The sequence below is a fragment of the Nycticebus coucang genome, chromosome 10 (assembly GCF_027406575.1).
Source record: "Nycticebus coucang isolate mNycCou1 chromosome 10, mNycCou1.pri, whole genome shotgun sequence".
NCBI classification, from domain to species: domain Eukaryota; kingdom Metazoa; phylum Chordata; class Mammalia; order Primates; family Lorisidae; genus Nycticebus; species Nycticebus coucang.
Genome location: NC_069789.1, coordinates 17,153,792 through 17,180,612, shown reverse-complemented (window position 1 = coordinate 17,180,612; position 26,821 = coordinate 17,153,792). Strand labels below are relative to the sequence as shown.

Here is a 26,821-nt window from a genome sequence, read left to right as displayed (position 1 = left end):
GCAACTAGGGAAGAAAAGGCAATTAAGGGTATCCACATAGGGTCAGAAGAGATCAAACTTTCACTCTTCGCAGCTGATATGATCGTATATCTGGAAAACACTAAGGATTCTACTACAAAACATTTAGAAGTGATCAAGGAATACAGCAATGTCTCAGGCTACAAAATCAACACCCATAAATCTGTAGCCTTTATATATACCAACAAGAACCAAGCCAAAAAAACCATCAAGAACTCTATTCCTTTCACAGTAGTGCCAAAGAAGATGAAATATTTAGGAGTATACCTAACAAGGGACGTGAAAGATCTCTACAAAGAAAACTATGAAACTTTAAGAAAAGAAATAGCTGAAGATGTTAACAAATGGAAAAACATACCATGCTCATGGCTGGGAAGAATTAACATTGTTAAAATGTCTATACTACACAAAGCAATATATAATTTTAATGCAATTCCTATTAAAGCTCCATTGTCATATTTTAAGATCTCGAAAAAAATAACACTTCATTTTATATGGAATCAGAAAAAACCTCAAATAGCAAAAACACTACTCAGCAATAAAAACACAGCAAGAGGAATCATGCTACCAGACCTGAGAGTGTACTATAAATCGATAGTGATCAAAACAGCATGGTATTGTCACAAAAACAGAGAAGTAGATGTCTGGAACAGAATAGAGAACCAAGAGATGAATCCAGCTACTTACCATTATTTGATCTTTGACAAGCCAATTAAAAACATTCAATGGGGAAAAGATTCCCTATTCAACAAATGGTGCTGGGTGAACTGACTGGCAACCTATAGAAGATTGAAATTGGACCCACACCTTTCACCATTAACTAAGATAGACTCTCACTGGATGAAAGATTTAAACTTAAGACATGAAACTATAAAAATACTTGAAGAAAGTGCAGGGAAAACTCTTGAAGGAATCGGCCTGGGTGAATATTTTATGAGGAGGACTCCCCAGGCACTTGAAGCAGTATCAAAAATACACTACTGGGATCTGATCAAACTAAAAAGCTTCTGCACAGCCAAGAACATAGTAAGTAAAGCAAGCAGACAGCCCTCAAAATGGGAGAAAATATTTGCAGGTTATACTTCCGATAAAGGTTTAATAACCAGAATCCACATAGAACTCAAACGTATTAGCAAGAAAAGAACATGTGATCCCATCTCAGGGTGGGCAAAGGACTTGAAGAGAAACTTCTCTAAAGAAGACAGACGCACAATCTACAGACACATGAAAAAAAGCTCATCATCTTTAATAATCAGAGAAATGCCAATCAAAACTACTTTGAGATATCACCTAACCCCAGTAAGAGTAGCCCACATAACAAAATTCCAAAACCAGAGACATTGGCATGGATGTGGAGAAAAGCACACTTCTACACGGCTGGTGGGGATGCACACTAATACGTTCCTTCTGGAAGGATGTTTGGAGAATACTTAGAGACCCAAAAATAGACCTGCCATTCGATCCTATAATTCCTTTACTAGGTTTATACCCAGAAGACCAAAAATCACAATATAACAAAGACATCTGTATCAGAATGTTTATTGCAGCCCAATTCATAATTACTAAGTCATGGAAGAAGCCCAAGTGCCCATCGACCCACAAATTGACTAGCAAATTGTGGCACATGTATACCATGGAATAGTATGCAGCCTTAAAGAAAGATGGAGACTTAACCTCTTTCATGTTTACATGGATGGAGCTGGACCATATTCTTCTTAGCACAGTATCTCAGGAATGGAAGAAAAAGTATCCAATGTACTCAGCCCTAGCATGAAGCTAAATTATAGCTTTCACATGAAGGCTATAACCCAACTATAGCACAAGACTATGAGGAAAGGGCCAAGGAAGGGGAAGGAAGGGGGGAGGTTAGGGTGGAGGCAGGGTAATGGGTTGGGCCACACCTACTGTGCATCTTAGAATGGGTACAGTCAAAACTTAGTAAAGGCAGAATACAAATGTCTACATACAATAACTATGAAAATGCCATGAAGGCTACGTTGAACAGTTTGATGAGCATATTTCAGATTGTATATGAAACCAGCACATTGTATCCCTTGATTGCACTAATGTACACACCTATGATTTAACAATAAAAAAAAAAAAGCCAAGGGGAGCAAGGGTTTTAAGCATGAATTTGATTAAAAGTTTTGGACCATGCAGTGATATAGAGAAGAATGAGAACTGGAAAAATGCCTTTTAAATTTAAGAAATAGAAAATCATTCTGACTTTGTTTATGATCTGGGGAGTAATAGAGATAGAAATCAGATCACAGTGGGCTCAAAAAGTGAAGGGGACTAAAAAACACAGTATAAAGACAATTCCTGTGAGGAAAAGGAATGAGGAGCATAGCCCACTAAGCAAACCGACAGTATAGGTTTAATAAATGTTTAATAAAGACCTATACTTTTATGAGAACATATTAGATTGAATCCAATAAAATGGCTAGTTTGATAGGTCTCAAATGGTCAAATATAAGAAATGTCCTATAGTATAACCTAATAATTCTGAATACATGACATTGACTTTATTTTAATCATGTTCTGTGAGAAACTCAGCCAAGACCATAATAAAAGCATCACTCTCGATCCAAATTGTACATAGTGCTAAAGAGACAATAAGTAGAGGTCTCTGCTAGCCCTGACTTACATGGGAAGAACAGAGCCCAAGTTCAGGCCAGGATGCAACTGGACAGCTTTGTGTCTTCCTCAGCACTGACCTCCTGGGTGGTGGTCTAAGTCCTTAGCCACCTCTAAGTGCTTTCCTCACCTTTAAATCCAGACATGAGTATAAATGACATACATACAGATTTTTATATACACATGCAGATATCAATATATAAAATAATACTACCCCTTAAAATTGTCATGAAGATTAAATAACTTACTTCCTGTCCAATCAATAGATGAAATGGATAAACAAAGTATGTTCTACCCATGCAATGGAATCTTATTCATCCTTTGAAAGGAATGAGATTCTGACAAATGCTACCAAGTGGATAAACCTTGAAGACATTATGCTATGGGAAATAAGTCAGAAAAGGACAAATTTGGTGACTTATTTGTGGCTCCACTTATCTGGGGCACCCAGAGGAATCAAACTGATAGAAATAGCAAGTAGAATGGTGGTTTCCAGTGGGAGGGGAGGAGAGGGGGTTTAATGGGGGTAGAGTTTCAACTGGGGAGGATGAAAAGTTTTGGAGATGGACAGTACCAATGGTTGCATAACAGTGTGTATAAACTTAATGCTGCTAAATGAGCACCACAAATGGTCAAAATGGTGAATTTTATATTATGTATATTTTATCACAACAGAAAAGAGAAAAATTAAATTAATTACTTCTAAAGCACTAAGTAACTATTATGCAAGTGTTTATTAAATAAATAGAAACACAATAAATTGGGAGATGCTAAATATATCCCAAGACTAGACCAGAGGATGAGAAATAACCCCAAAGATAAAGGAATTAGAGAATTTAGGAGAAAGTCAAGTTGGGAAAGGTGTCAAGTGAAAAAATAGAGAAACTGAAGCTACACGTCAATGTCACATGAGAAGGAAATGAAAAAGGGGAGGTAGAATTTTCTATTTAAGAGAATCACATAAAAGTTCATTCAACAAAAATTTGTAAGCAAGCACCTACCAGGTGTCACGCACTCTGCTACCTGTTACTGACAAAACCCAGAAAATAACTGTCCTCACAGACAGCTTTAGGGAGGCACCAAGATAAACAGAATGTCTAATGTCACGTATACTTAACAGGAGTAGGACAGGCAATCTTGTGATTGTCAGGGCCAATTGTAAGTGGGAAATAAGGTGGAATTGCAGCGGCCATGTCTGTACCTAAGTAGAATTAGACCTGAATCGTGATTACACTCACAGCAGTCATAAAGCATTTGTTCCTTCTCAGGACCTTACCCTGGGAAAGTGGGAACAAGCAGGTAGATAGAGCAGTGGGCCTCAGCCTTTTTAAAGCTTCTGGGACCCACCCAGGGACAATCTTACTTAGCTCCCCTGGGGTGGAGCCTAGATATTGATAGGTTTAAAATCTCTCTTGGTCTCCTACTGAATGGGGAAAACTTGAAAGCATTGCCCCTAAGAACTGAACAAGACAAGGGTGCCGCTCTCGCTACTTCTATTCAACATAGTACTGGAAGTGCTAGCCAGAACAATCAGGCAAGAGAAATAAATAAATGGTGTCCAAATCAGGAAAGGGGATGTCAAACTATCACTGTTTGCTGACAATATGATTTTGTATCAAGAAAATCCTAAAGAATCCACCAAAGATTTCTAGAATTGATAAATAAATTTAGCCAAGTCTCGGGTTACAAAATCAATGTACACAAATCAATAGCATTTCTACATACTGCTAACAGTCAAACTGAGAGTTAAATGAAGAACTCAGTATCATTTACAATAGCTGCAAAGAAAATAAAATACTAGGAATATGCTCACCTGAGGAGGTGAAAGTTCTCTATAAGAAAAACTATAGAATACTAATGAAAGAAATAATAGATGACACAAATAAATGGAAAAACATCTCATGCTCATGGATTGGAAGATTTGTAGATTCAAAGTCATCTGCAGATACAACATAACCCTCATCAAAATATCAATGTCATTTCTCACAAGTCTAGAAAAAATAATCCTAAACTTCATATGGAACCTAAAAAGAGCTTAACTTAGGCAAGAAGAACTAATCTGGTGGCATCACATTACCTAACTTCAAATTATACTACAAGGGTATAGTAACCAAAACAGCATGGCACTATTATAAAGGCAGAGACATAGACTAATGGGAAAACATAGAGAACTCAAAAATAAAATCACACAGCTACAACTAATTTTTAACAAAGTAGACAACATACATTGGGGAAAAGCAGCCTATTCAATAAACGCTGCTGGGAAAGTTGGATAGCCACATGCAGAAGAATGAAACAGGACCCCTACCTTTTGTATATATATATAAATTAACTCAAAAAATAATATATAAATGACAAAAATTCCCTTGACATGAATTAAAGATTTAAATGTAAGACCTGAAACCAGGCTGGGCATGGTGACTCACACCTGTAGCTTGAGCATTCTGGAAGGCCATAGCAGGAGGATCTCTTGAGGTCAGGAGTTCAAAAGCAGCCTGAACAAGCCCATCTCCACCAAAAATACCTAAGTATGGTAGCATGTATCTATAGCTCAGCTACTCAAACAGCTGAGGCAAGAGAATCACTTGAGCCCAGGAGTTTGAGGTTTCTGTGAGCTATGATGATCCCACCACACTCTACCTGGGGCAACAGAGTGAGGCTGTTTGTCAAAAACAAATAAACAAAAAAAACCTGAAACCATAAAAGTTCTGTAAGAAAATGTAGGAGTAACTATTCTTATTTGCCTAGGCAAACAATTTATGACTAAGCCTCACCCTCCCACCCCCGCCCCAAATGGCAAATATCACAACAATGAAAACAAATATATGGGACTTAATTCAATTAAACAATTTCTGGGCAAAAAAAACAAAAGTTTTGCACAGCGAGGAAAATAATCACTAGAGTAAATTGACAATCTACAGAATGGGAGAAAATATTTGCAAACTATACATCTGACAAAGGACCAATATCCATAATCTACAAGGAACTCAAATTAACAAGAAAGAAAATAAAAATAAGGCTATTAAAAAAGTGGGCAAAAGACATGAACAAAGTTTTTTCAAAAGAAGGTAAACAGTAGGCCAGAAAAATACAAAAAAAATGCTTAACAACACTAATCAGCAGATAAATGCAAATTAAAACCATAATGAGATACCAGCTTACCCCTATCAGAATGGCCATTATTCAAAATATCAAAAAATAACATGTTGGCATGGATACAGAAAGAAAAGAATGTTATGCATGTCAGTACAACCTCTACGGAAAACAGTATGGAGATTCGTCAAAGAATTAAAGTAGACCTACCATCTACCATTTGATCCCGTAATGTCCCTACTGGGTATCTACTCAAAAGAAAAGAGGCCATTATATTGAAAAGACACCTACACCTGAGCATTTATTGCAGCACAACTCACCAGGGCAAAGACAGGGCTAAGTGCCTATTAATTCATGAGTGGATAAAAGTAAATGGCAGGACCACACCTATGGAGCATATTGCAAGGGTACAAGTCAAATCTATCAAGTGTAGACCATAAATGTCTTAACACAATAATCAAGTAAATGAGGCAAAAGCTATATTAATTAGTTTGATATAAGCATGTCAAATTGTATAAAAAAATCAACATATTGTATCCCACATATGCATAAATGTATTTATAATCTATGTGTATATGACTTAATAAAAAAAACCTGCTGAAAACAAAAAAAAAAGAAAATGTGATTTTATACAGATAGATACATACACACCATGGAATACTACCCAGCTATCAGCGAGAATGAGAATCCCAAGTGAAGTCGCTCAGGAATGGAAAAAACAAGCACCTCATGTCCTCACTAGTCAGTGGCAGCTAAACGATGGGCATGCACAGTCATATGGAGTAGAAGGGACACTGGAAACTGAGAATGGGAGGGTGAGAGTAGGGAGAAGGATAAAAACACACTGCTGGGTACAGTGTACCTTGCTCTGGTGACACACTGGAGGAAAGCCCTGGCCCCAGAATTACACAGTTCATCCACGTGACAAAAAGACTTGTGCTTCATTCATATTTTGAAATAAAAAATATGAAAATAAATAAAATCTGTCTCAGGACTGAATCAGAAATGGCAGTGGCCCTCTCTGTATCGCCAGTCCCAGGAGAGCAGTGGGTGGTACCAACCGTGCAAGTCACTCAGGAGCTGGAGATGGGGAGGGGGTGGTGGGGGTTCCTCTCTCAGGGAGAGAGGACCCTCTGAGGGTAGCAGTCCCAGCTACTCAGGCTTAACACAATCCCGGGAGATAGAGCTGCCCTGGATAAGAGGAAACGCCCCTCACTTCTCAGACGTCAAGTGTGACGTGAAGCCCAGGCTGCAGCTGCACGTGTGTGCGGGTTTCCCTAGTCAAGTAGCAGGCAGAAAGGGCTTGTTTCTAGGGAAGTGTGACCCACATGGGTCCCTCACTCTGGAAGGAACCCCTCCCATCCACCCATGTACCCAACCAGCAAAGGGATCCTTCCCAGGAAAAGGCAGTGGAGGGTCTCTACAGCTAAGCCCCTCCCAGCCCTTCACTACATGGGAGCCACAGGAAGGAAGAGACCCATGGAAACAATGGCAGCAATGACCAGTACTCACAGCTGAGCGGCCCGGTGGTGCAAGGCAGCCTGGACCTGGGCCGCCAGGTGACCCAGGAAGCTGTTAAGAGGTGGCTGCCTGGACGGAAGCTGAAAGTGCAGGCTGCTTTTCTCCTGCTCCAAGTCTTCTAATCTTTGTTTTAACATCTCAGCTGGAAACCCAAAACGATAAGAGAGGGGAAAAGAATCATTAAACTCAAATAGATAACCTGGTGTCTCTTAGCTCTAGTCCTCATCAACCTTCTCTTTAAAGACATTGCGTGAAGGCTTCTAGGCCAGCACTTTCACCTCTGAGATGGTGCTTTAAAGAAGCTCCTTTTTGCCAATAACACAATCCTCCTACCTTTCATTCTTCTAACTCTCAGAGATTATGGTCGATGTTTACACAGTGGTCATAATTATGACTCTTAATAATAGCAATCATTTTTAAAACCTAACAATCATTTGGGATGGGAAGAACCTGCTAGTTTTGATGGGTACTATAAAAATGGTTGGAAAAGGAATCAGTGCCCGATTGTTGATTTTATGAAATTGCCCATCAATTGCCAGACAATTCTTAAAGCCACAGAAGAAGTCTTCAAAAGCTACCATGCTGCGGACAACCACTTATCACCTTCTGTTACACAGGAGGGTTATTGTAATCATTAAATAATCTTAGATCCCCTAAGACAGTGGTTCTCAACCTGCAGGTTGCAATCCCTTTTTAACAATGAAAATTCATTGCGGCATTAGGAAGGTCGAGAACCACTGCCCTAAGACAAAGTATAAATACGGAATCCTTGTAAAACAATTTTTCTTCAAAAAAATAAGCTGCAGAAATTGGAATCCCCTCTAATGAGAACTTATCTTCATAATCAAATAACTAAAGAATTAAAAATTTTCCCATAAAGCTATTTTTAGAAAAATGTAAGGACTGGGTTTTAAAATATCATTCATCAGAGCTTCCCTCCTGCTTGTCCTTGCCAGGCTGGTCCACAAAGACCTTGGTCCCCTCCACCCTGGAGCAGTGGGTATGCCCTGGGGCAGCCTGAGGTCCCAGGCAGCCACCTCCAGCCAAGCACACTTGCTACTTACTGCAGTGTGCAACGCAAATATTACCCTTTTTCTACACCATGGTGAGAAAATGTCCTAGAGGCTCTACCCTAGATTACGAAATCTTTTTTAAGTTCCTAAGGCACAGCTCTACCAGCCACTTTCCAAGGAGGCCATTTCTGTAAGAGTCAATTCTGAATTAAAACACCATTTCAACAAGCATGTCACAGTGAACAAAACTTCTCATGATACAGCAGTGGAGGTTATCACTGGTTCCAGTGTGCCTCTTGACACGCCTCTTCTTCCACGCTGGCCCACCCCCACGGCACACTCCTATATAAAGGAAAGGCAGGGACCAGACCAGATGTTGGGTGCAGCAAACCCACGTCTCTGGGGCTGTCACGTGACAGAGAGCCCCACAAACTTGCTGACAGGAACTGATAGCTGGAACCTAAGAGGATTTACTGACGATCCATTCTAAGAATGCCAGAAAGAGTATTCTGTCCCAGACCAAACCCCAGGTCATTACCAAGGCTCTTAACCTGTGCTGGAGCTAATTCACATGCCCACTGATAACACACAGCACAATCTGGCCTGGCAAGATTTCCCAGGATAATAATGAAATGTACCAGCACCTTAATACCAAGTATGTTACATGACTCATTGCTTGAAACTTTATTCCTTGCTCTATAAAATCAGAACTTTGGTGAAGAGCAATAAAGTTCTGGAATTTCATGCTCTAAAATAACACCCAGCTACAGTCATAACATATGTAAAGATGAATCAAGATCTGCATGTATTACACAGGGGTTGGGAGCAAACCTGAGTTTGTGACTCAATTCTGCCATTTCTAACTGTCTGACCTTCAAGTTACTTAACCTTGCTAATCTTCGGTTTCCTAATCTTTAAAAAAAAATGGGGTTAATAATAGTATCAACATCATGAGGTTTTCTGAGGATTAACTGAGATAATCTATGCAAAGCCTTGAGCGTCATGCCTGGCATTTAGTAAGTGTCCAAAAAGATAGCCTATTATTAGTAGTACCATTAAGTACTGTCTTGAAAATGTTTGCAATAAATTTAAATACCCAGCCCAGCCTTCCTCTGCCATCCACCACGTTCTAAACCATACCTCCCACTGATGGTTGAAAAGTCCTCAGAGGTGCCAACTGATCCAGCAAAATTAAACACTGAAAATGGCAAAGTGGCTGCCAGAAGTTCCATTCACAGCAAATTCTAAAGGAAAATATAAATCATGGCAGGAAATATCTGTGATTAGCTATGTTCTCTCTACCTACTCACCTTCAGAAGTTGGCTATCTAAAGTTATTTTCTATTTTATGGTTAGAAAAGGGCGTCAGGATGGTTGCCAGCAATTGTACAGCTTTGGGCATTGTCTCTAATTTCTAAATCACCTCTCTAACAGCTACAGGCTACTGTGAATTTCCACTGCCTGTGCCAAGTTTGCCTCTGGTTAACGCGACGGTGTACTATACCCCCATATTTACAAAAGGTAGTTCTCTGGGTTCTCCAAATGACACCCCAATTCACTATTCAAATATTCCAGAAACAGAAGAATCTCCCAGACCATGCAAAGGCCCTGTGACACATGGGCACTTTCAATATCTAAGGAGAACTCCTAGGGGGGCAAAAATGGTAGGAGACAAGGGGGGAGGCATGGGAGTGGTTGGGTGAGGGTGGCACAAGTATACCATTTATTTCACACTCAAACGTGGAAAGAGGAAGCTTTCCCCAGAGTGGCCAGCTTCACCCACATGCTTTAGATGCTTTCCCCAGAGTGGCTCCTCTGAGAGGGAAGGGTTTGTGAAAATGATTAAAAATGTTTTTTCTAACCTTCTAAATGGCATGCTTATTTAATATTTCCTGTATTCATTCAATTAACAAGTACTTTGGGTAACCCAATGCTGCTAGGCTATGGAGCCTTGAAGATGAACAAGATGTATTCCTGGTTCTTAGGGTGCTCACTGGCAGGAGGGAGGGTTAAAATCATGAATAAACCCTGCTTCTTCCCCTGTGCAGAGGAGTCGACAGGGAGCTGCCCCATTGATGAGGGGTGACCTGTGCAGGGTGCACACCATGGATGCAGGGGGCTGCACACAGAGGCATATGTGGTGCCCGCCAGGGCTGAGGGTGAGGCACCTTGAGAGGAACATGGCAGCAAGTGGAGGAGACGCCAGGATGGGTGGAGCAAGACGCCCTGAGAACTAAGTAGGTGACGGGGCCACATGACTGCAGCTCACTCCCAAGTGGTCAGAAGGAAGTAAGCGGAGGACAAAGAGGCCCAGGGAGCTGGGTATTGAAGAGTACCTGCATTATCATGGAAGCAGGGAAAGGGCAGAAAGCACCTGGATGCGCTGCACCGGGGTTAGAAACACTGGTATGAACTAATGCTTCTGAATATACAAACTCCCAGGAAGATAAGGAAATAGCTATAGATGTACGTGCATGTGCATTTACATATAAGTTTTTCTCTCTATTTACTGCGGCAGCAGCAATGAGCAGATGGAGCACACAATTCCTGATTTCCAAACCTCATCCTCCATGAAAGGAACCAGAGCTCCTGGGAAAAACGGCAGAACAGAGTTTAGAGCACCTTTTTGTACTACAATATTAAGAAGTGACAAAGACTGATAGGGACCTGTTAATAGAACACAAAACACACCCTGAAGAAGTCCCCAGTGGCCAAATCTGGGATCAAAATTTGAGAATCAAATAAGTAATAGGCATGAAGCACAGCCCACTGGATAGACCAGGAGGCCAGATCCCAGCTAACAGAATGCTGACTAATAGAAAGAAATGATGAAGTGAAGGATTGACTGGGCACAAGGCACCAGTATAATCTCAGAGTATCACTCGCACGACATACTAACTGGTTACCAAAGGAAAAAACGGTAACATTGTGCTGGAGAGACCTGGAAGCACAGCATGAGCAAGTGATGAGGGTTAACCTCGGCAGTGGCAAGAGGGGCCCATGCCATAGGACTCCCGATGTGACGCTTCGGGGAGGCAGAGCATCAGTCAGAAGAGTCCCCTCCACACGGCATGACCCAAACTCAGTCATGAGCAAACATCAGATGGACCTCAGTTAAAGGTTATCCAAATTTTCGAGGATATGGAAGACAGGGAAATATGGAGTATTGAAGAGCTGCTCCAAGCAGGATACCCATGGCGTATACTTGATTCTGTGACTTGAAGAGATGCAGGGTAGTGACGTGGGAGAAATGGGAAGTGACGGGGCATCATGACTGCAGCTCATTCTCAAGTGGTCAGAAAAGGGCTTGTGACCACGGACACGCATATTCTGCTGGGAATCAGAATGAGTGGGATACCCAACTCGTTTGTACTATACTTTGACCTTTGACTATATATGACCTTTCTGTACATGCAAAATTATTTTGAAATAAATTATTTTTAACTATAAGTAAATAACTCCACATATATGAATGTTATATGTGTGACTTTTATGTTGTAATCCTCTTATTTGTATGACTCCTGCTGTGCCTTTAAAACAAAAACAAAAGCAAAAATAAAACACCTCCTCTCCTATTCTCTCTAATTAAACCAATGGTCAAGAAAAAAACCATTTTCTTTGGTTTTTCTGTCTTTTAAACCAATGCAGACTTTCTGTGGACCTTATTGAAGTGATTTCAATAATTTCAAGATTTACAGCCAGCGCAGTGGACAGTGTGCTGAATAAATGTGGCTGAAGCCATCTAAATAATAGAACAGCAGTAATATTAGAAATATTGGTTGCATTTTCTAACATAGCTAAATAGCGAAAACAAACTCAAGACTAACAAAGGAAGACATTACTAAGTGGTGAGCAAAATGACACATTGAGAAATACGGCTCACTTGACAACATTCCATTTATGAATCTAACATGTTTTCCTCCTAGGACCTCAATAACAAAAATCCTAATCATCATCTCATTCTGTTTTGAAGCAAGCAGATGTATTTATTTATGCTACTGCAACATATTTATTAATGTTTAATTGAAGGTCAGTGCTCGTCTATTATTCCTGAGCACATCAGCAGCAAGTATCTGCTACTTGGGCAACAATAAGGAAACAGGTGAAAAAAAAAAGTGCTTTCTACTTGTGTGAATAAATAAGAAAATAAGCATTTATAAGCAGCAAGAAATCTTCACACATAAAGACATCCTGCTAAGTGGATTCAATTCCTGCTGTCTTGTTCTGTCTGCAGGATGACAGAATATATAGTGTAAATCACATTCTCAGAGGCCATGCCACCATTCCACATTCTAAAGGAGGCTCTTTAAAGCTAAGAAGCAATCAGTGTCCCCATAAGTCATTTTTCTTTGGTTTTTACATAATGGCCAAGAAATGCAATTCAGTGGGAGCTGAACATTCTAATTCCACATTGCCACACACATCATGAGCTGATGACTGGTTTACAAAGAATTAGAACATGATAAAATGTATTTCAGACTAACCTGAGCACAATTGAGCCAGTCTTTAACATTTCGGAATATTGGAGTTTATCAGGTTCATTTTCATAAAAATCAGTCACCCTTAGCACACTGAAGACATCATCTACTACATGTCCACTGCTATGGACACCTTATGTCAGAGCTGTGAAACAACTTGCAGAGTAAGAATACAAATGCAGAAAGTGAAATTCAGAAAAGTGAAGTAATTTTCCTGAAGTCTCACAGTGAGTATGCATCAAAAGCAGAATCTGAACTTAACCTTCCCTGGTGCCAACCTCTGGGCTTCTGCTATTGCACTTTCCAAGAGCCATGCCTGAAACATCCCTGCACCTGCAGTCTCCACACTCACATGGGCATCTTCTCTTCCTAGTCATTATTCACAGTTCCTGGACACTTGGGACCCACAAGGCAGGAGATAAGCCTGATTCATCTCTGAATAGCCAATATCACGCTCAGTGTCAAAATCCCTATAAGCAATAGGTAAGTGCCAAATAAATACATTAAGAGATGTTTCTGTTTGGATGATAAGTACCCTCTCATGAGCACTGCTATGTCAGTCATCTGATGCAATTCTATGGATAACCAGTGGAGTAGATAATGTCATATCCCCTCATGGAATGGTATGCAACAACGCAAAGAACAATTAGGAAAACAGCAAGGAAATACTTTAATATTACAAGATAAAAACAGGATACAAAATTAACATTATACATTATCTATACTTCTCAATTATGTTTTCTTAAAAAAATCTAGGCAATCAGTCAGTATGATTAGCAGTGACTTTATCTCAATTTTCCTACTTAGAAAATCCGTGGCAAAATCTTGAGCTGTTTATTTTTTAAAAATTATTATATTATTAAAATAATCTGCAGGTGACTTATGCTACTCTTTGATTTCTGCATGAAAATGAAGATTTGGTTTCCACAAATTCTTAATGCTAAACTGCTTAGGGTAAGCTTGGTTTCCTCCACTCAGAGATCTTTTCAGTGAACACCAAAGAGGATTTCTAGAAATGTTGTGTTTTAAGCTTGCCAGTGTGTGGAAAGGAGAGTGAGAAATTGCTTTGTTGTGGTATAATAAGAAAAGCAAACCTTTGAGGATGATACAGAAATTTGGAAGGCAAGCAATAATTTAACTATGATATTGGCCCCCTTAGCACTCCGTCTATTGCCTTGTTCTTGATAAATATTCGTTGATTTGCTCTGACATATTTTCATATTTTAGTAGAATATGGGAGTTAAAGCATCTGTTTTTCCCAATAAGAATTTAACATGTAAAATAGTTAAATTGTGACTGCGCAAAATAGCAAAACTAAGGAAACCTCCAAGTACTCACCCCAGATCTCTGGTGTGGCAGACAACTCCGAATTCCTCTGAGTATATATGTGAGTATGGTGTATGTGGGTGTGTGTGTGAGAGAGAGAGAGAAGTGAGTGTGTACACCTGTGGTCAATAGTTCTTATTTCTCAAGACCTTGAGATTGTAAAAAGAGGGTTTCATTATGGATCTCTCCAAAATAGCCCCTGCCTCCACTATTCAAAACATTCACCAAACGTTAGTCATCAAATACCATAGGGAAGTAACTGACCAATTGAAAGGTGGCAACTATTCATTAAACCCCCAGATATTCAGAAAACAAACCTACCCCAGATATTCAGAAAACAATCCTATCAGTGAAATAAATTTCCAGAATGCCTGGATCACGTCTATATGTAGTCCATGTTCATGTTTCAAACCCAGAGCTGGAGGAAGCACTATAGACTATTGTTTGAAAAAGAGAAATCAATTTCTCTACTCCTCTTTAAATACCATAGAACCAGCCACAAAAACACAACAGCAGTCACCACCAGCAGCTCCCTATTGTCACCACCATCACTACTGAAAAAAACTCCAGCCATCAGCACCAGTGTCATCCTAGCAACACCTATCCACTCCTACCTCTATCACCACCAGATGTACAGAACCACCACCAATCCAACCAGCACTGCTGCCAGAAACACAAGAACCACCAGCAGACATACCAGTACCAACCACTCTTATCTCCACCACTCCTACCATCACCACTGCTCCTACCACCTCGCCTACTCCTACCACCACCACCTCCGCTGATCCTACCACTTCCACTCCCACTACCACCTCTCCCACCATCTCCACCACTCCTACCATCACCACTCCCACTACCTCCTCTCCCACCATCTCCACCACTCCTACCATCACCACTGCTCCTACCAACTCACCCACTCCTACCACCACCACCTCCACTGCTCCTACCACCACCACCTCCACTGCTCCTACCACTTCCACTCCCACTACCACCTCTCCCACCATCTCCACCACTCCTACCATCACCACTGCTCCTACCACCTCGCCCACTCCTACCACCACCACCTCCACTGCTCCTACCACCTCCACTCCCACTACCTCCTCTCCCACCATCTCCACCACTCCTACCACCTCCACTCCCACTACCTCCTCTCCCACCATCTCCACCACTCCTACCATCACCACTGCTCCTACCAACTTGCCCACTCCTACCACCACCACCTCCGCTGCTCCTACCACCTCCACTCCCACTACCTGCTCTCCCACCATCTCCACCACTCCTACCATCACCACTGCTCCTACCACCTTACCCACTCCTACCACCACCACCTCCGCTGCTCCTACCACCTTCACTCCCACTACCTCCTCTCCCGCCATCTCCACCACTCCTACCACCTCCACTCCCACTACCTCCTCTTCCACCATCTCCACCACTCCTACCATCACCACTGCTCCTACCAACTCGCCCACTCCTACCACCACCACCTCCGCTGCTCCTACCACCTCCACTCCCACTACCTGCTCTCCCACCATCTCCACCACTCCTACCATCACCACTGCTCCTACCACCTTACCCACTCCTACCACCACCACCTCCGCTGCTCCTACCACCTTCATTCCCACTACCTCCTCTCCCGCCATCTCCACCACTCCTACCACCTCCACTCCCACTACCTCCTCTTCCACCATCTCCACCACTCCTACCATCACCACTGCTCCTACCAACTCGCCCACTCCTACCACCACCACCTCCGCTGCTCCTACCACCTCCACTCCCACTACCTGCTCTCCCACCATCTCCACCACTCCTACCATCACCACTGCTCCTACCACCTTACCCACTCCTACCACCACCACCTCCGCTGCTCCTACCACCTTCACTCCCACTACCTCCTCTCCCACCATCTCCACCACTCCTACCACCTCCACTCCCACTACCTCCTCTTCCACCATCTCCACCACTCCTACCATCACCACTGCTCCTACCAACTCGCCCACTCCTACCACCACCACCTCCGCTGCTCCTACCACCTCCACTCCCACTACCACCTTTCCCCCCATCTCCACCACTCCTACCAGCACTAGTACCCCTACCATCACCAGTACCACTATCACCATCACCACCACTTCTACAGCCACCATCCCTCGTATAATTGCTGTCACCATTCCTAAAACCACCACTCCCACAACCATCATCACTCCCACTGTTATTACCACCACCACTTTTCCCACTGCCACAATTCACACCACCATGTACACTCTCACCTGTGGTATCATCAGCTCCAGCAGCATGACTGCCACCACCTCCACTAGCTCTCCTACCAGTATAACCACAGCGCCATACTACTACCACGGCCACTACTTCTAGAAAAGAGTCAACTATCTAAATTTCAAGGTGTTTATTAAGACACATAGTTGAAAGCTTTTACCAGTGAAAGAAGAACATTTTTTAGATCATATCCAAGTAGTCATAGTACAGACAACACAACAGAAATGGCAAATGAGGAAATGCCATTGAGCAGCACAAGGAAAACATCAAAAAGAACACACTTCATACTATCACAGGGGCTCTCTCTATACAAAAGAATAAAAGTTATATTTTCTTTTACTTATACTGTATCTCTAAATACTCTGAATTGGCCACGCAAGGGTGGCTCACACCTGTAATCCCAGAACTCTACGATGGTAAGGCAGGAGACTCCTTGGACTCAGGAGTTTGAGACCAGCCTGAGCAAAGCAAGACCTTGTTTCTACTGAAAACACAAAAATTAACCAGGTGTTGTGGCAGGAGCCTATAGTCCCAGCAACTCAGGAGGCTAAGGCAGGATGATCACTTGAATCCAGGAGTTCAAGGTTGCTGAGAGCCAGGGTGATGCCACAGCACTCTAGCCTGGGCAACAGAGTGAGATGTCTCAAAATAAAGCAAAATTAAATTAAATTAAAAATTTTTTTAAATAAACACTCTAAATCTTTTCTAAGAATCATGTATTATTTAAATAACTTTTTAATTTCCATTTTCAGAAGTAAATGTAACTCCAACTGGTACATTCTGGCATCAGTAAGCAGGGTTCTATTTGGGGTCCATTTGTGTGGACCAGGAAGCCGAGCTGAGCTGGGTCCAAATTCCTGCTCCAGTACTTCTCATCTGTGTGAACTATACCCTAGATAGGACTCTGTGAAAACATTACTGATGTGAAGTATTGAAAGCCACAGGCATATACAAGATGCTTTCTAGTGGCTGGTCTCATACCTTGTTAAGCCTGGTCAAGCAAACTCAACTGTAAGTATATGACCACTCAACTTCCTCATGAAGCCTTCAAGCCAGTGTGACCTTGGATAGTCTGTGTAACAGTGGGGTCAATGAGAGAGGATTTCATGGCATAGGAAGACTCCAAAGTATTCACACTATGGGGTTAGGATTTAGAGCATGGGTTTTGAGCAGTTTGCTTCTAGTCAAACCCAAACTCTACCCCTTACGAGCTGCATGATCTTGAACAAGTCGGAACCTCTCTAAGACACAGTCTCCTTGACAGTGAAATGGACAGGCAACCTGGACCTTCCTAGTGACTTTGTTATGATTATTGAGAACACAATGCCTGGTTGGTGTTTGTACACTATTAGTGTGAGCCATGGCTATTACTGTGAGGTGGGGCCCTTTATTAGTCAATTTGCTAAAATTATGCCCAAATAGAAAATGTGCTAAGAAGGCAGATCATGGGAAAAGTGAATAGACTAAATCTCTTAGTGGCACTTCTCAGCTAATTGGAAGATTCAGTAAAATTCACAGCTCTTTCAACACACAAAATTAACATAACTTTGATATATTGATAAATACAAGGTTTTCGGAGCCATTATGCATAAAAACTGGGTTACAATAAAATATCCTTGCAAGGTCCCTTCTAATCCTTAGAATGCTGAAGGATAGATTCAAAAGCCTAAGCCTGGATGCCAGAATTTTTATCTTCTCCTTCTGGGCTATGCAGAGAAATACAAGAGATCAGACCTACAAACAGAATTGTGGTTTTTTTTTCCCACCATTTAAAAATATGTAAAGTCTAGGCTGGATGCCGTGGCTCAGGCCTGAAATCCTAGCACTCTGGGATACAAAGCGGGCAGAACCCTTGAGCTCAGAAGTTTGAGACCAGCCTGAGCAAGAGCAAGATCCCATCTCTACTAAAATATAAAAAAATAATAATGCTTAGCCAGGCATCATGGCAAGTGCCTATAGTCCCAGCTACTTGGGAGGCTGATGAGACAAGAAGATCGCACGAGCCCAGGAGTTTGAGGTCAATATGAACTAGGCTGATACCATGACACTCTGGCCTGGGCAACAGAGTGAGAATCTGTCTCCAAAAATAATAGAAAATTAAATTTAATTTAAACAATAAAAATACATAAATCCTGAAAGAGAAACTTTTTAAAAATGTAATGGCAAGTCCTCATACATAACTATTTTTATGCCATATATTTCATTTTAATTAAATTTAGATATATGCTCAGTCATCACCAAGATAGGTGAATAATAGGCAATGATCAACTGGCTTAGCAATTTAGAGACTCAGCTGATAAATGGACCTATTGTGTATACTGAATATTGAAGTTTATTAGGTATAACCTACCTAAGAGAGGAATTAAAGACTAATTCCTACAATATCCGACTCTTAACCTACCAACAAGACCTTGGGGAAATATGGCTAGCAATTATCCAACTGAGAGATTCAGAAGTGACTCTTAGGCCATTTCCATATTGACAGTATCTTCGTAGAATGATGCTATCGAAAATTCAAAGGGTCACTTTTTTAGTTTCTTTGTCATGAGCTACTTTATCTTTCTCTGTGTACATTAAAGGGTTCAAGACCACACACTAGATTAACGTGGCTCTCAGACACTGGAAAGACTACTGGCACCAAGGTAGCTTTTAGGAATTACACAAATGCCATTCATTATTTCTCTCTATTGGCTTTTGGTGGCCCTCTGTTTTCATCATTAAACTGAACGTGGCATTCAGTTAGTTCCTATGAATAGACTTTTCATGAGTAATTTGCTCTGCTTGTGTTTTCATTAAAAAATTAGCTGGACATATCTGCTTTTCAGTGTTCAAAAACCACCAGCTCTCTCACCCTTTGCATGGTAATCACTACAACCTATTATCTTTCAAGAACATAATTTTTTGTAGAATATTTTTCAGCACATCATCTCTAATGGAATTCAGGATATGAGGGCGAGTACTGTTGAGCAACCACCATCCCCATTATTTAAAAATATATAATGCAAATTACACTGAGGTAATATCCCTGCCTGGCATGAACAAATGGAACATGCCAGTGTTAGGCTCAGTGCCAAGAGGACTGCACTAAATTGGTCTCTGGCTAATGGCATGGCAGCAGAAACAACAGCTTAAGTTCTTTTAGAAGCACAAAGGTATCTAGATAAACAGTATAGTCAAAAAAAAACTTAGAAAATTAAACAAATTTTTCCACTAGCCTGAGTTTGTAGATTAGAATGAAATCCAATCAGAAGGAATAAAGCTTGCTAGAGTATTAGTTGCTTGGAACAAACTAGGATTAAGCTGTTTTCTTTTGGCTGAAGCACTAAGTACAAATACGACAGTGAGCTCCAATTCAAAGGTGATGTTAATAGAGAGAAATCACAAAACAGCAGCCAGTGATAAGAACAACTGATAAAGAATGATTCTTCTAACACACATGAGCCTGCACACATACTGGCCCCAGGTGTGCCACTGAAAACACTGAGGAGAAGCGACAGGAGCTGTGTACGACTAGCTTTAGAAGTACCTTCCCACAATCCTCAAATGCCACGCAGATTTTACAAATAAAACTGAATGGGGCAGTGCCCGAAGCTCAATGGGTAGGGTGCCAGCCACATACCCCGAGGCTGGCAGGTTCAAACCCGGCCGGGGTCTGCTAAACAATGACAACTGCATACACCGAAACTGGCAGGTAACCCGGCACAGTTCTGCTAAATCAACAGACCTGCCAGCCTTGGTTTTTTGACAACTGCAACAACAACAAAAAAAATAGCCAGGCATTGTGGCAGACACTTGTAGTCCCAGCTACTTGGGAGGCTGAGGCAAGAGAATCACTTAAGCCCAAGAGTTTGAGGTTGCTGCGAGCTACGACACCATGGCACTCTACCAAGGACAACAGCTTGAGACACTCTGTCAGAAAAATAAATAAAACTGAGTTAATGGGAACATTTTCCAGAGAAAAGAATGCAATAGTAACAGGATACAGGTGCAAGAAGGCCCTCAGGTCCCAGGTAGAACCAAATAAGCTTCCTTTGCGGTTCCACAGGGCAGGAAGTCACGGCCACCAGCCATTATGCCCTTCACAGGACATGTGTAACTCCAAGGACGAAGATGCAAAACCCCCAAGCTACAAGCTCAGAGATTCTTACTTGGTACTGAAGTCTAACTCCTATACCCACATGGGACCTCCACCTGTCTAGGAGTGTGAGGACTAAGCTGGAGGCCCATGAAGGTGAAGGGGGCTTTTGCCTTGTTGACAGCTGTCTCCCTAGTACCTACTGCCCTTGGGGCTGTAAAGGGCACTTCATGTTTACGGGATGAGAGAAGAAAGCCACTCTCCAAGAATAGATGTTGGCCTTATAAGCTTTAAAACTAGCATCTTGGAGGCAGAGCAAGATGGCGGCTGAGTAACAGCTTCCTTGCATCTGGGCACCGTGAGTCTGGGGAGATAGGACTCCAGGCATCTCTGGATGGTGGGATCTGCCTATCATGACCCCTGCGCGGATACAGGGAGTCAGCAAGAGACTTCTGGACCCCAAGACGAGGACTAAAACAGTGGAAAAACAGCAAGTGGTCGCATGTGTTCAATCCATCTAAACCTGCCCGCAACTGTAAGTTCAGTAGCACAAGACTGCAAACCAGAAAGGCCTTACCTGTGAACTGTTTTGGTGTCTTTGGACTTGGCACTCAGTTGAACTGCTTTGGGGAGAGCCTGAGCGGGAGTGCGGAGAACTTTGGCCGTTGTCTAGGGCCCCAGTCTGAGCCACTGAGCCAGACGGAGCTAACAGTGTTTGGCTATGGGTCACAGGGAGCCATTGTGAGCGATCTGCCCGGCAAGCTCCGCCCTCAGGGTCACAGAGCTAGAATTGGGTGGGAGCTGGTAACCCAGCGACCAAGTAGCCTAAGGGCGGGGTCTGAGCCGCCTTGCAGCCCTAACCCTCAGGGGCAGAGTGAGACTGGTTTTGGCACACTGGGTAAGTGGATAGCCACTTGAGCAGTGATTCCAGCGACAATCACTTTCCTGGGAAAGCTTCTGCTCAGCAAGTGAACAAGTTCAAAGTGCCTTCTAAGTGGGCTGAAGAGAGATTTAGGGTGTCTACCTTCTGGGGTTTGAGAAATCAGCAGCCTCCAGTTGTATCAGAACTGTGATTAACATCTCATACCCCCAGAAGACGACGTGTAGCCCAGACAATATTCAATAACATATACATACTGCTTTCTATTTGGTTGTGGGTATTTTTTTTTTTTTTTTGGTTTGGTTGTTTTTTTTGTTTATTTTGATCTTGTTGATGTTGTTTTGTTTTTTAATTTCAACCTTTTCCATACAGATCCTTTTTCTTTCTCAATTTTTTGAGTTTAATTATAATTTCCCATTGCTCCTTTTTTCAATAACTAGAACTTCATTTTTGCTAGTGTTTCTACCGCTATTATTTGGTTTTTCACCCAATTTTATCCTGTAAAGTTTTCTGTTTGCTTGTTTTGGTTAGATTTATAGCATTTTTATCTTTCCTCTCTACTTGGTGGAGGTAGGGTACTGTGTCTGATCAGGTTGGCAAAGAGCTGCTGACCTCAAGGGAACCACCCAATTGGGTACCCCCAGAAGGTGGGGTTTTTTTAAGGTTGTGTCAAAGTACCCTACTGTACACCTATATTGCTCTGTCTCCCTCTTTTGTGCCTCTCTTATTTTTGACAACATTCCTTTACCCACCCCCTCTCCTTTCTCTATTGTTCTTTTTTTTTTCTTATCACTCGGTCCTCCTTTCTTTCATCGCCTTTTGGCTCTTCAACCTTCTCACACTTCTGGTCCTGTAACCCTTAGTCCACAGGCATGACAACTTAAAGAGCAAGAGGAAGTGAAAGGAAAAGTAGGGCAAGGAAACAGATAAAAGAAATCACTCATGAGGAAGAATCAGCAGAAAACTCCAGGCAACATGAAGAACCAGTCCAGAACAATCCCGCCAAGGGACCATGAGGTAGCTACTGCGGATGATTCCACCTATAAAGAAATGTTACGAATGCCAGAAAGGGAATTTAGAATACACATGTTGAAAACAATGAAAGAAATGATGGAAACAATGAAGGAAACTGCTAATAAAGTGGAAAATAACCAAAAGGAAATCCAAAAACAGAATCAAATAAGAGATGAACGATGTGAAAAATATAAAAAGGATATAGCAGAGCTGAAGGAACTGAAACAGTCAATTACGGAACTTAAAGATGCAATGGAAAGTATCAGCAACAGGTTAGACAATGCAGAAGAAAGAATTTCAGAGGTAGAAGACAAAGTTCTTGAGATAACTCAGATAGTAAAAGAGGCAGAAAAGAAGAGAGAGAAAGCAGAACGTTCACTGTCAGAATTATGGGACTTTATGAAGCATTCCAACATATGAGTTATAGGAATTCCAGAAGGGGAAGAAGAATGCCCCAGAGGAATGGAAGGCATACTAGAGAATATTATAAAAGAAAATTTCCCAATTATCACCAAAGATTCTGACACACTGCATTCAGAGGGCTATCGGACCCCAGGTAGCCTCAACTCTAACTGAGCTTCTCCAAGACACATTGTGATGAACCTGTCCAAAGTCAAGACAAAAGAAAAGATTCTGCAAGCTGCCAGAAGTAAGCGCCAGTTGACCTCCAGGGGCAAATCCATCAGAGTGACCGCAGACTTCTCTAATGAAACTTTCCAAGCAAGAAGACAATGGTCATCTACCTTTAATCTACTTAAACAGAACAATTTCCAGCCCAGAATTCTGTACCCTGCTAAGCTAAGCTTCAAAATTGATGGAGAAATCAAATCATTTACGGATACACAAACATTGAGGAAATTCGCCACAACAAGACCAGCTCTACAGGAAATACTTCAACCTGTCCTGCACACTGACCACCACAATGGATCAGCAGCAAAGTAAGAACTCAGAAATTAAAGGACAGAACCTAACCTCCACACTGATGCAAAAGATAAAACTAAGCAATGGACTCTCACAAAATAAGACGAATAGAATACTACCACACTTATCAATTATCTCAACAAATATTAATGACTTTAATTCCCCACTGAAGAGACATAGATTGGCTGACTGGATTAAAAAACACAAGCCATCCATTTGTTGTCTGCAAGAAACACACCTGGTTTCAAAAGACAAATTAAAACTCCGAGTAAAGGGTTGGAAGACAATTTTTCAGGCAAATGGAATTCAGAAGAAAAGAGGAGTTGCAATCTTATTTTCAGATACATGTGGATATAAAGCAACTAAAGTCAAAAAAGACAAAGATGGTCACTTTATATTGGTCAAGGGAAAAATACAACAAGAAGACATTTCAAATCAAAATATTTATGCACCCAATTTAAATCCTCCCAGATTCTTGAAACAGACCTTACTCAGTCTGAGCAATATGATATCTGATAATACCATAATAACAATGGAATTTAACACTCCTCCTACAGAGCAGGACAGATGCTTTAAACAGAAACTAAACAAAGATATAAGAGATTTAAATGAGACCCTAGAACAACTGTGCTTGATAGACGCATATAGAACACTCCACCCCAAAGATAAAGAATATACATTCTTCTCATCACCCCATGGAACATTCTCCAAAATTGATCATATCCTGGGACACAAAACAAATATCAACAGAATCAAAAGAATTCAAATTTTACCTTGTATCTTCTCAGACCATAAGGCACTATAGGTGGAACTCAACTCTAACAAAAACGCTCGACCCCACCCAAAGGCATGGAAACTAAACAATCTTCTGTTGAATAACAGATGGGTGCAGGAAGAAATAAAATAGGAAATCATTAACTTCCTTGAGCATAACAAAAATGAAGACACAAGCTACCAAAACCTGTGAGAATGCAAAAGCAGTTTTGAGAGGAAAATTCATCGCTTTAGATGCCTACATTCGAAAAACAGAAAGAGAGCGCAGCAACAATCTCACAAGCCATCTTATGGAATTGAAAAAGAAGAACAATCTAAGCCTAAACTCAGTAGAAGAAACGAAATATCCAAAATCAAATCAGAGATCAATGAAATTGAAAACAAAAGAATCATTCAGAAAATTAATGAAACAGGGAGTTGGTTTTTTGAAAAAATAAATAAAATAGATAAACCATTGGCCAGACTAACAAGGAATAGAAAAGTAAAATCTCTAGTAACCTCAATCAGAAATGATAAAGGGGAAATAACAACTGATCCCACAGAGATACAAGAGATCATCTCTGAATACTACCAGAAACTCTATGCCCAGAAATTTGACAATGTGAAGGAAATGGATAAATATTTGGCATCACACCCTCTCCCTAGATTTAGCCAGGAAGAAATAGAGCTCCTGAACAGACCAATTTCAAGCACTGAGATCAAAGAAACAATAAAAAATCTTCCAACCAAAAAATGCCGTGGTCCCAATGGCTTTACTCCAGAATTCTATCAAACCGTCAAGGAAGAGCTTATTCCTGTACTGCAGAAATTATTCCAAAAAATTGAGGAAGAAGGAATCCTCCCCAACACATTCTATGAAGCAAACATCATCCTGATACCAAAACCAGGAAAAGACCCAAACAAAAAGGAGAATTTCAGACCAATCTCACTCATGAATATAGATGCAAAAATTATCAAAAAAATCCTAGCCAATACATTACAGCTTATCATCAAAAAAGTCATTCATCATGATCAAGTAGGCTTCATCCCAGGGATGCAAGGCTTGTTTAACATATGCAAGTCCATAAACGTTATCCACCATATTAACAGAGGCAAAAAGAAAGACCACATGATCCTCTCAATAGATGCAGAAAAAGCATTTGACAAAATCCAGCATCCTTTTCTAATTAGAACACTGACGAGTATAGGCATAGGTGGCACATTTCTAAAACTGACTGAAGCTATCTATCACAAACTCACAGCCAATATTTTACTGAATGGAGTAAAACTGAAAGCTTTTCCTCTTAGAACTGGAACCAGACAAGGTTGTCCTCTGTCACCTTTACTATTCAACGTAGTGCTGGAAGTTCTAGCCAATACAATTAGGCAAGACAAGGAAATAAACGGAATGCAAATGGCAGCAGAGGAGGTCAAACTCTCCCTCTTTGCTGACGACATGATCTTATACTTAGAGAACCCCAAAGACTCAACCACAAGACTCCTAGAAGTCATCAAAAAATACAGTAATGTTTCAGGATATAAAATCAATGTCCACAAGTCAGTAGCCTTTGTATACAGCAATAACAGTCAAGATGAGAAGCTAATTAAGGACACAACTCCCTTCACCATAGTTTCAAAGAAAATGAAATACCTAGGAATACACCTAATGAAGGAGGTGAAGGACCTCTATAAAGAAAATTATGAAATCCCCAGAAAGGAAATAACAGAGGATATTAACTAATGGAAGAACATACAATGCTCATGGATGGGAAGAATCAACATTGTTAAAATGTCTATACATCCCAAAGCAATCTACCTATTCAATGCTATTCCTATCAAAATACCAACATCGTACTTTCAAGATTTGGAGAAAATGATTCTGCATTTTGTATGGAACCGGAAAAAAACCCATATAGGTAAGGCAGTTCTTAGTAATAAAAATAAAGCTGGGGGCATCACCATACCAGATTTTAGTCTGTACTGCAAAGCCATAGTGTTCAATACAGCATGGTACTGGCACAAAAATAGAGACATAGACACTTGGAATCGAATTGAAAACCAAGAAATGAAACTACCATCTTACAACTACCTAATCTTCGATAAACCAAACAAGAACATACCTTGGGGGAAAGACTCCCTATTCAATAAATGGTGTTGGGAGAACTGGATGTCTACATGTAAAAGACTGAAACTAGACCCACACCTTTCCCCACTCACAAAAATTGATTCAAGATGGATAAAGGACATAAATTTAAGGCATGAAACAATAAAAATCCTCAAAGAAAGCCTAGGAAAAACACTGGAAGATATTGGCCTGGGGAAAGACTTCATGAAGAAGACTGCCATGGCAATTGCAACAACAACAAAAATAAACAAAGGGGACTTCATTAAACTAAAAGGCTTCTGTACAGCTAAGGAGAAAATAACCAAAGCAAAGAGACAGCCTACACAATGGGAAAGGATATTTGCATATTTTCAATCAGACAAAAGCTTGATAACTAGGATCTATAGAGAACTCAAATTAATCCACATGAAAAAAGCCAACAATCCCATATATCAATGGGCAAGAGACATGAATAGAACTTTCTCTAAAGATGACAGACAAATGGCTAACAAACACATGAAAAAATGTTCATCATCTCTATATATTAGAGAAATGCAAATCAAAACAACCCTGAGATATCATCTAACCCCAGTGACAATGGCCCACATCACAAAATCTCAAAACCGCAGATGCTGGCGTGGATGTGGAGTGAAGGGAACACTTTTACACTCCTGGTGGGACTGCAAACTAGTACAACCCTTCTGGAAGGAAGTATGGAGAA

At 41.1% G+C, this 26,821-nt stretch overlaps 1 protein-coding gene across 1 annotated transcript in view; it reads right to left on the bottom strand.

Annotated features, from left to right (window-relative positions):
• Nucleotides 1–26,821, bottom strand: part of LOC128597423 (disrupted in schizophrenia 1 protein-like) — a 284,982-nt gene that overhangs the window by 92,561 nt on the left and 165,600 nt on the right. Inside the window, exon 5 of the mRNA XM_053607790.1 lies at nt 7,261–7,411. Within this exon, the coding sequence (XP_053463765.1) occupies nt 7,261–7,411 (151 nt within the window). The remainder of the gene's footprint in view (nt 1–7,260; nt 7,412–26,821) is intronic.